The sequence below is a fragment of the Buceros rhinoceros genome, unplaced genomic scaffold (genome assembly GCF_000710305.1).
Source record: "Buceros rhinoceros silvestris isolate BGI_N320 unplaced genomic scaffold, ASM71030v1 scaffold3935, whole genome shotgun sequence".
Classification (NCBI taxonomy): domain Eukaryota; kingdom Metazoa; phylum Chordata; class Aves; order Bucerotiformes; family Bucerotidae; genus Buceros; species Buceros rhinoceros.
The window spans coordinates 14,639-25,040 of NW_010412175.1; the positions used below are offsets into that span (position 1 = coordinate 14,639).

General features: G+C 37.1%; 1 protein-coding gene across 1 annotated transcript; it reads right to left on the reverse strand.

Moving 5' to 3' along the window:
• Positions 1-708: 708 nt before the first annotated feature.
• Positions 709-2,826, reverse strand: LOC104493570 (SNF-related serine/threonine-protein kinase; the record flags this gene model as incomplete). Its single annotated transcript, XM_010136280.1, has 2 exons — positions 2,732-2,826; positions 709-1,402 (listed from the first exon to the last, which is right to left on the reverse strand). A coding segment is annotated over exon 2 (589 nt), but the record flags the coding sequence as incomplete, so codon positions are not given.
• Positions 2,827-10,402: the final 7,576 nt, after the last annotated feature.

Below are 10,402 nucleotides of genomic sequence, written 5' to 3' on the forward strand. Positions count from 1 at the left end.
GGATTCAGGATAATTCAATGACTCTATCAATGTTTACAGCTATTTAAAAACAAACAAACCACTAAGTTACTTGTAATCACATATGCAACAGACCTAACCGAGATAGAGGAGAAAAATTAACTGTAGTAGCCTGTCTAGCATGCTCAACTTTCTCGCTAGAAACACGAAGACTAATTTACGTATTACTATTTTTCTTACCTTTTAAACAACTGGGAGCAACTGGGAACTCACCCTCTACTTTCAGTTCTCAGACAAGAAAAGGGCAGAGAAAGGGGAATAGGGAATTAAAGCTGTCCTTAATTCTCTGTCTCCTCCTTCAATAACCAAGTTAGTACTTATTAAAAATGGATTCCTACCACCTTGCAGCAGAACATGTATGCAGCCTGGGCTCACAATGTTACTCTTATATGGCTAAACTAAGCAAAGAAAATCATTGGGTGGTTGGGCTTTTAGAAAAGTTAATTACAATGTATATAATTCTATCATTTCAAACAAAAAGAACTTGTAAGCACTTTTTACAATGTTTGAGTACCTCTTTCAAACAGAGCTGTTCCAGCATTAACTAATCCATAATTCATCCAGGTTATAATATTAATTTTTGCCAATTAGCTGGCTTCCACTTAGCCGTTCTATTGAAAGGGAAAACAGACTGGTACAACATCACAGTACTTAAGTTTAGATTACTATTTGAATTTAAACAGGACATACCTACTGCTGGTGCATCATATTCATCCCCAAGTAAAATTTCAGGAGCAGAATATGCAAGAGATCCACAGCTTGTGGTGAGCTTCTTTCCAGGCTGAAATTTGTTGCTGAAGCCAAAATCGGTCAATTTCACAAGTCCTTGTTTTTCAAAGAAGACAACATTCTCTGGTTTCAAGTCTCTATGGACTACATGCAGTTTATGGCAGTAGGATATAGCATGAACTATTTGAGCAAAATATTTTTTTGCCAGATCCTCATTCAGACCTTCTTCATGTTTCATAATGTAATCAAACATATCTCCTCCATCACCTAGCTCCAAGATAAGATAAAGCTTCGTCTGAGTATCAATCACTTCATACAGCCGTACTATATTGGGATGCTGCACTAGTTTCATGCACCTAACTTCTTGAAAAAGATGTCCAGTGGCTAGAGTGTCCAGTTTGGTCTTGTCAATTACTTTTACTGCTACTTTTTCACCTGTAAAGACATGCCGAGCAAGTTTGACCACAGCAAAATGGCCTCTGCCCAAAGTTTTATCCAAGTCATACAATCCTGCAATTTTTCCATCATATCCTCGTTTGAACCCTGCCATTCTGTTTCAGAAGATGAAATAATATTTAAACTCTTTGGAAATGTGATCTTTTCATATAAGGGTATCAGATGCAAATAAATAGTCCATTGTCACTGCCAAGCATACCTAAAAATAAAGAGACAAGATTATATATTTGTATAAACGTAAGCAAAATTATTATCCCATAATTCTTCTGAAGTTACATTGGCATATTATTACAGATTACTTAGGAAATTCTTCATGGTTTTTTGCAAAGGGTTTGATAAGCCATGCTGTAGTAATAAACAGATTTCTAGAATCACATTATCACTGTGCACAAAAGAAAGTGAATTTCAACAGTGCAACAATGAAAATTTCTCTGAAAAATCAGTGAAGTCCATGTTCAAGTTAGACTTTGCAAGCAATACCTGAGGAACCCAGTGTTATAAGGACTGTTAAAATTGGCAAAGCTGAATTCTGTAACTTTTCTGGCTACAGCAAAAATCAGCTGGGTGGCACAGAATACTGACAAGAACAACATGCCTGATTTGACTTACTTTTGGCATATTCCTTCACGTTGCAGCACAAAACAGCTCTAACACAAAGTTCTAATGGCATGACTTTGGTCTTTTACCTTCTCCCTTTTAACAGCTTCCTGTTTAGCAAAACTTATATTTACATACAAGGCTTAATTTAGTTACTGTAACTAATACTATAGTTACAACAAATGAACAAAGCTTTACAGACTGAAATGAAACATTTGGGTTGGATGTACTCTTAGTAGTAATAAAATATCTTGTTAAATGTTTTGACTGGAGTTATAAAAACTGGTGATAAAAAAAAGATTGGATGTAGGCTGAATATATTCAGCAGTCAGGGAATGAGTCAGGAGAAGGGGAAGAGTGAGAAGGAAGGGGAGAGAACTCAAGAGTTCTGCTTATTTGTGCTGAATTCCTGCTTACCAGTTTATCTGGCATGTAAGCAAACAAGATACAACTTATTAAATGTTTATATTCAAACCTGTTTTTGAAGGTCTTACATCCCATTGCCATTTTTTTCCCCCACACACAAAACCTCCCAAAAATTCTTCCTGCATCTTTAACTTAGATTGAAGTTTAAATAAAAGTCAGTAGTTATCAAATAGCTAACCATTTCTCCCACTTTGACTGCAAAGTAGAAACACAAAAATTAGATGGCTTATTGCCAACTCTATTTTAGACAGGAAACATAGCTCTTTAGAATATATTTCACAGTTTCAAAACTGTACTTCAACACAAAAATCTTTGAAAAAGGAAGCTGGCAAACAAACAGCCCCTTACATTAGTTATTCTCAAGTTGAAATGTAAGCATTAGACTTAACAGTCTCTGCTAAACAAGTTATTTTACAGGCAGTGAAATTAATGAACCTGGTTTCATATGGATTCAGTTACAAGCCTGGGGGTCCTACAAGGATTCTCTGATGTTTAACAAGCTCACCTTACTGCTTCTCTCTGCTGGAGCCATGCTATAATCTCTTGCATCCAGCTGTCTACTTCCACAAAGTCCATGGGAATTCAGTTTGAGACCTCCACTCCTGTAAAAATTGAATGAAATCAATCAACTTCTGAAACCTCATAACTTAGACAAGAAACAGAGTGCCACAATCATATAAACATTAGGGTCTGGGGTTTTCTTTTTGTTCTTCTTTGAAGATAATAATCAAGCTTCATCTGGTTTTGTGTACTGTACCCTTCGATTCTGCTACTAAGCTCCATGCTCCTCCAAAAACTGTTTCACTTCACTAGAAGATGCCATGGTGTCAAAATTGTTGGCTTATCTGCTTCCCCACACATCCTATACTGCTAATCTCACAAAGTTTCCCCAACCACTCCCAATCAGCCATGTAATACCATCCCATCCTTATTCCAGAAAGTACAAAACTAGATTAGAGCATGCTATATTAGACCAAATACCCATGTCAAACACTCTCCTACCTGGTAAGTAACTATCAAAGGATGTGTAGAGAAGAACATATTACAGACACAACAATAAGTAATGAAACTCTGCTTATTTTTATGAGATTTAAAGACTTCCTTACATCAGAGGGCAGTGGCTTTGTGTTTAAAAATGCTTGATGGATTCCATGTTACCTTTCCCTGTGAAACGGAGCAGGTGCTTTATTAAAGTATGTGAATTTTTAGTATTAAGAACATCCTGCAACAATGACTTTAATACTTAAAGTGCTGTAAGAAGAACCACTTCCTTTTGTTTGTTTTTAATCTGGTAATTTTGCATCTTCTCATTCACTGGCTGTTCCATAACAACAACCATCATACTCTATTTATAACCTTGCCTCAAGCAACTCAGTTTTAGCTTCCTCCCTTCTCAGCTTCAACAAGTTCAATCTTGTTGTTCAAGTCCTAATCTGTCACTCCTTTTACAAAGGTTATTCTACAGGTTTTAGCATTTTTCTCACCTTTCTCTACACATTTTCTGTTTTGTTCTAATACTACTTTCTGTGGTTTAAAAAAAAAAAAATCCTCAGAGATGAAACTCCCACAAGGGAGCTAAATATGCGGATCTTAGATGAACACAACATCTGAAGTGAACATACCAAAATGAAGAATTGTTCAGTAATAGGAAATAGATGCAAAACTGTCATAGTGCATATAGTGATTTAAATATGCTACCTAAAGGATCACAGTTGCTATACCAATACTTCTCAGAGAACTGGCTTAATTTCTCAGTTTCTCTCTAGAGTAAGAAAGCAGAATTTTGAAAGCACTTAAGGATCAACTAAAAGAGCAGTTTCACAAGGTACCAGTTTTCTAACGGAAGCCTCTTTGTGACCGTTTCTTTGTGGTTGTCTCCTTAGTTACATCAGGAAATCTTTTGGGGCTAACTATAATCACCCCAAATCCAGACTGAACATATTACTACCATAACACTCCAAAACAGGGTTAGTTTCAATGAGAAATCATTTTAGTTGTCCATTTACAATGTGGCATCTTGAACATTTTTACCAAATGAAGGTTCATCTGCAAACTGCAGACAATCAAAATTTCAACCAGTCATACTTTGCCAGCAAGACAAATTACAGACTGAGGAAAAATATTTAAGAGACAATTGTATCACAAAAAGTATTTATCTGTGTTTCTTCAATTCACTTCATCTCAAGTCTTTTATAAGTTCATTTTTTGGCATTAGAGAGTTTTGTTTTTCTAGCTGTCAAGCTTACTAACCATCAACAGCATTTAATCCATGTGGCTAATTCTGGTTTTAAAAAACGCAGTTTTCCTTAACTATACCAGAATTCAGTTACACCCCCAATGCTCACTTTAACGTAGACATTTACCAGTAAACAGATTCAGAACAGATCCTTCCTTTCACAGAAGCTCATATTTCCTATCCCACAAAATACTGCAAACAGCCTCTCTAACAGATCTGCAGAAGCTGTTTTGTAGTATCACGTGCATCTTATTAAGAGGCTTAACAGTAGTACTATGATTCAATCACCTCTAAAAGATGGGTAAGCAGATCTCTAATAGATATGTTTAGAAAAACGGCATCTTTCAAAGACAGTAATTAATCCTGTCCAAAAATTTTCACTATATTATACATTACATGCAAGACCAGCCTAGTACATATTATACTCATCCACAAAATATACTTAATAAGTTTCACCATTTCTCCTTTTGTTCTCTGTTGCCTCAGATGAGTAACAGTATCTATCCTATTTACAACATAATTGTAAGTTATGAGAAAGACTTATGTTGCTATTCTTCCTAGAAACACTAAACCAAAATGACAAACTGATCACAGAAATCCAGAAGTGGTTTCTGCTCTGAAAGCAATTTGTACAAATCATTAGAATCTGAGAGCAAACTGAAGGAAATTTTAACTTAGTATAAAAACTGTACAGGTATTATTTTTCAAATTTTCCCCCAATATTTCCTTTCTATTTTTATCTGCTATCTTACTGTAAGATACCTTCACAGCGTAATCCATGAGCCTTTAAAAACAGACTATCTTTGCTACTATATGAGCCACTACTTATATGTAGTTACACCCTCACCAGTGTGTCAATCTGCTTTCCCTGAGACAGTTTCCCATCACCTTTCCTTTTATATAAGGGAGAGTCAACGTGCAAAGAACATATTCAAAATGTTGCAAGAGTGAAGTGTGAAAAATATACTCAATGCATACCACATGCTCTGAAAACTACTCATGACTCAGCTCCTCCTTTGTATTTGAAAGTATTTGAAACTTTAAGCTTCATACTATGCAATATTTCTTGAATATTCAAGACAAAATATGGAACTTAAGATCCCAAGAACCTGTATTCTCCTTTTGTTTCCACACTCCAGTGTCTCAGTCCAGCAAAGACCTTCCTCCCTCAACTTCCCATGACCTAAGCCTTCACAACTACCATTCAAAGGTACTCAAAGAAATGATGGCAATCTATAGTTGCCCTACAGCCAAACAATTTGCAGACACAGCATTTTTATTTTTTTCTGAGTAGGGAGGGTCAGGGGAGTAAGACACAACACACAGGGGCATCGGTGTTACAATTGAGCCCTTATATACACAATGCTATCCAGTGTTTTATTTTCCACTTTGCACCATGGAACCAGAGCATACACACTTATCTTCCCCTTCACTGATGTCAAATCCCATAAACTCTCTTACTCCCGGTAAATTCCACAATAAAACACTACAGTAGAATTTTCAAGGTGTACGGGCTCTTCTCTTATTTTCATATTAGGCCTCACTGTCATCTTCCACAGTATCAGCATCCACCTCACACTGCATTACTAAAATATCAAGATGTATCAGCAAATCTCTCTACCATTCAGCATAGCTACACCTAAAATGCTGAAGGTAAGAGTTATCAAATAGTTCTATGTTCCAAGCATAAAAAGAATTAACCTGCACAATTTAATAGCATTCCCTAGTTTCAAATAGTCTTCAGAATTTTGCTTTGAAAAGATATGAGAGCTGTCAACTGCAAATTAAGTTTTGCCATTAAACATTTGGGAAGCTTGGAGTGAAACATCAGTGTTTCATTATTTTAGAGTGTATTGCAGGCATCAGAGCTACTGATGCCTAGCCTTAACTCCCCTTAGAATTCAGAAATAAAACCAAAATGCTATCAGGAATGCTTCAACTCTAAGGTCCATTATTCAGTGAACAGCCAGCAGCAACAACATTTGCCAGGCCAATAAACTTAATAAAACATTGTTTCTGGACCTATAAGCAAAAGGTTGGGGAAGAAGTCGTACCATTATAGATTTGAGAAAAATAGAAGTTACTGACATTATTTTGTAACAGAAAATTAAGAGAGCCTGCACAACCTGAGATCTAAGAGAAACACTTTGAGGCAGCTCTGATATATGAGAAAAACTAAATTTCAAAAATATGATGCATGATTCAGGATATGATCTACTAAAGAATACATTTGTTTCTTAGACAAGGAATTTTCAAACTTTTAGACCTATAGATTGTTGTCTACCATCCTATTTTCTTGAAGATTCATCAGTCAGTCATGGCTTGACTTTGCGAACAAAGATTTGGGAAGGGTTTTTCCATGCTTACTGCAAGTGTGCTAATGGCTGATAGGCAAGGCACGGTTCACCTGCCATTCCGTCCCTAGCAACAAAGCCTGTCGCTACAGGGCTTTGCAAATGTGAGCACACTCTTCGGGCCTGCGCAGTGGATTTAGGTGAGGCGCAGCGTGCATGGAACTGGCTCCACCCTTTACACCTGAGGTTCATCTGCCAGGGCCTAGCGAGCTTGGACAGTGACAGCGAAGTCCTCGGGTCATAGGTTTGGTTAGAGTGTCCTTCTCTTAGATGATGGATGCCTTACAGGGCTAAACGAGCTCCATCTGCCTGGGTTTGGAGTCAGAGTTGTCCTTCTCCTAGGATGGTTGCCTGAAGGCTAGTGAGCCCATCCTGCCCATGGACACACTTTGACTGACCCTTCAGTTGAGACCTGTCTGGCTTGGGAGACCCCACCGGAGGCACATGCCACCACCAGCACAGCTCTCAACCTCACAAGGGCACACAAGCTCCTTCCCCACGGCAAGGGGGTGCCCGTGAAAGAGTCTTGAAGATTACTATAGTCATATCAAGCATGCAGAGTTAAGCCTTCCTCTTTTACATGGGTTTGCAAAGCTGTGGTAAGTGGTTTGCAGAACACTAGTAAAAAGCAAATTAAAATTTGAGAACCACATTGTAGAAACCCACTATAGCTGACATCCCATATAGTTGACATCGTGAGAATCATCTTCAATATAGACAAGTGAAAGAGATCTGAATCGGTCCTCAAGGCCCCCCATTTCAAAACCCAAGAATGTATACTTCCTTTTTCTTCCACAAGTAGGTGAATGCAAAAAAAAATAAATACAGACAACTCTGAAACAGGTACATACTACAAAGCAACAGCAAGATAGTAATAGTAAAATTATGATCACAGACTACACAACCAAAGCTATGAAGTGGACACATGTGCTAAGAGTGATCAAACTATGATCCACTGGCAAACCTATCAGTAGTAGTCGTTGTCATAAGTTCCAACTGCCTCTAGTTGCAAAATGTGTTAAAAGCCTAAGATACTTGCATAACTATGCTGAAAATTCCTATAGTTCACAAGGAACTTTCACTATGATCCACTGGCAAACCTATCAGTAGTAGTCGTTGTCATAAGTTCCAACTGCCTCTAGTTGCAAAATGTGTTAAAAGCCTAAGATACTTGCATAACTATGCTGAAAATTCCTATAGTTCACAAGGAACTTTCCATTTCTAAGAGGAGGTATTATAAAGACAAATGTAATCTGCCCTACAGATCTGAGAACACACGTATAGCTTCACACCATTTAAAGTCTTCACACCAGTCACTGCTCCAAAAGCAATTAATTTCATGTTGCCTCTGTTTCTCTCTTGTGCCTACACTCGAAGTCCAGTATGTAGCTAAACAAATAAAAAAGTAATACAGACACCACTACCCCGTTCACATATCAGATGCTTCAGCAATACACCAAGAGCTAAACTGCTCTCTTTTTCGCAGAGGAAGAATACCAAACCTTCCTAAATTATCTTCTGCAAATTAGCATGCAATAGGATCTTTTAAGAAGGACTTGCTCCATGTTTTATATCTGCTGCTACTCTTTTTGTATCTGTAAGTAAGCTATAGAACTTTGTTCAGACCCTGTGATGTTATGATATTTTTAAAAATTAGTTTCAAAGACTGCTAACAGGAGCGCTAAACATTCCACCATCAATCAATGAACACCTGAGTGTGGCTTAACACTTTACTGAACATTTTGTAACACCTAACGTCATCTTTTTTGTGTAAATTCAGAATCACAAACATGAATTTTATTCTGTATAGGTGAAAGCATCAAATGCTAGCTCAAATATGAATATTCAGATGCAAATACATGCACATATTGTTAGCACTTGTTATGAGCAATAATTTCTATTGAATTTCTTAAGAATTCTCAGAGTTGAAATTTCAGACTGCTTAATTTGTTTAGCAATGTTTCTGATACATTAAATCGGTACTTAAGTTTTATGTTGAGTTGCCTCTAAGATACTGAGATTTTCCATCTAGGATATAAAATACTTAAACTTTAAAAATAGCACCTGCCTCGACCTAGAGTTACTCAATTTCAACTTTTTATCCTCATTTCCTAAATTAGTTTGGAAGTGGCGAAGACCTGAAATTCATCATGCTTCAACATGAACTAAAATTATAAATGTCTAGGCTATCATCTTATCTCTTAAGTAAAGTTTGTTTAAGCCCAGTCAGTAACTAGATAGGAAACTGCTGCAGAAAACATAGAATGATATATGAAGAGTAAAAACCACCCTGTCAAATTCAGCGCAACATTCATGACCCAGTGCTGTTGTGGAAGATCACCTCAAAACTTAGTCAGCTTTTCAGAAAGTGAACATGCTCTGGTTTATATTTCACAAGTGTAAAAACTACACAGGGCTTTTTCCTCTTTAATTCTTAACATTGGTGACTTCAACTTGTGTGTACTAGAACTCTGCCAGGGTAAGTTATTCAAGAATTATAAGTGAACACACAGCTTTTAAATCCTCTTAAGCTCTTACCTAATACTGATGTGTGTATTAAAATATTAGCTACTCTACATTATTACAGAAGCTGTACCATTCCCCTTAAGAGCTTGAAAGTATTGTGACAAGGAAAATGCACAGAACATCAAGGATAACTAAAGTTAAGAGCTGATGCAATTTAGTATCAGCATATTCATCATAAACTGCCGTTCAGCCCTATAAACAAAAGGCAGTGTCCCTGATCCGAACCAGGTTTCATTGGTTTCTTATTTTAAGACCTAATTAGAAAACATTATTAAGTAGGAATGGTCAGAGGTTTTACAGCTATGGCATTTCAGTGGAATTTTGAAAGCAGACAAAATCCAAGAAAAGAAGTGCACTTTGTTATGAGACACACATTCTGAGGAAAAAAAAAAAAAACAGCTGCAGCAGGACACTATGCCCTTGAAAGTAAGGCAGGCCACAAAGCAAGACAAAGGTGCTAGTTTGGCATTACAGTTGCTAGTGGGATAAAAAGGGCAATGATACACTGAAAGTGTAGCCTGCAAAAGAGTGACTCAAACATGGTATTGAAGGCAGGGAGTTAGAGCCTTAGTACAGACCAGGTTGGTCATAACAGCACACAAGGAAGACAACTACAGCAAGTACCAGAATATCTGCAGTAGCATCTTAAATGCATACTCTTAACATGCTATTTGTTTGAAATAATCAGAAAGCAGACTATGTATCAACAGTGCAACCATCCACACCACACCAGAATATTAGTTCTCATAACAAGATGATTCAAGGAACAACAATATCCTGTACAGAAATTCCAGTATCCCAGACTCAATCTGTACTTTCTTGCTTCTCAATTGTGTAAAAAGAAAATACAAAATCACGGTTTATCACTAATTTCACTTAAGATGTCACCTTCTCTTTTCCCTGTTTTTGTTGGAAGCCTTAGGCATGGATCACAAAGATTCCCTTAAAAGAGCCAGATGAATGTGTTGTCTTAGATGATTCCTTGCCTACCAGGCACTACTCCAGTTTAGCTTCTCTTCCCGATCTCTTGAAAAATAATGCCATCAATCTGCCACTTTTC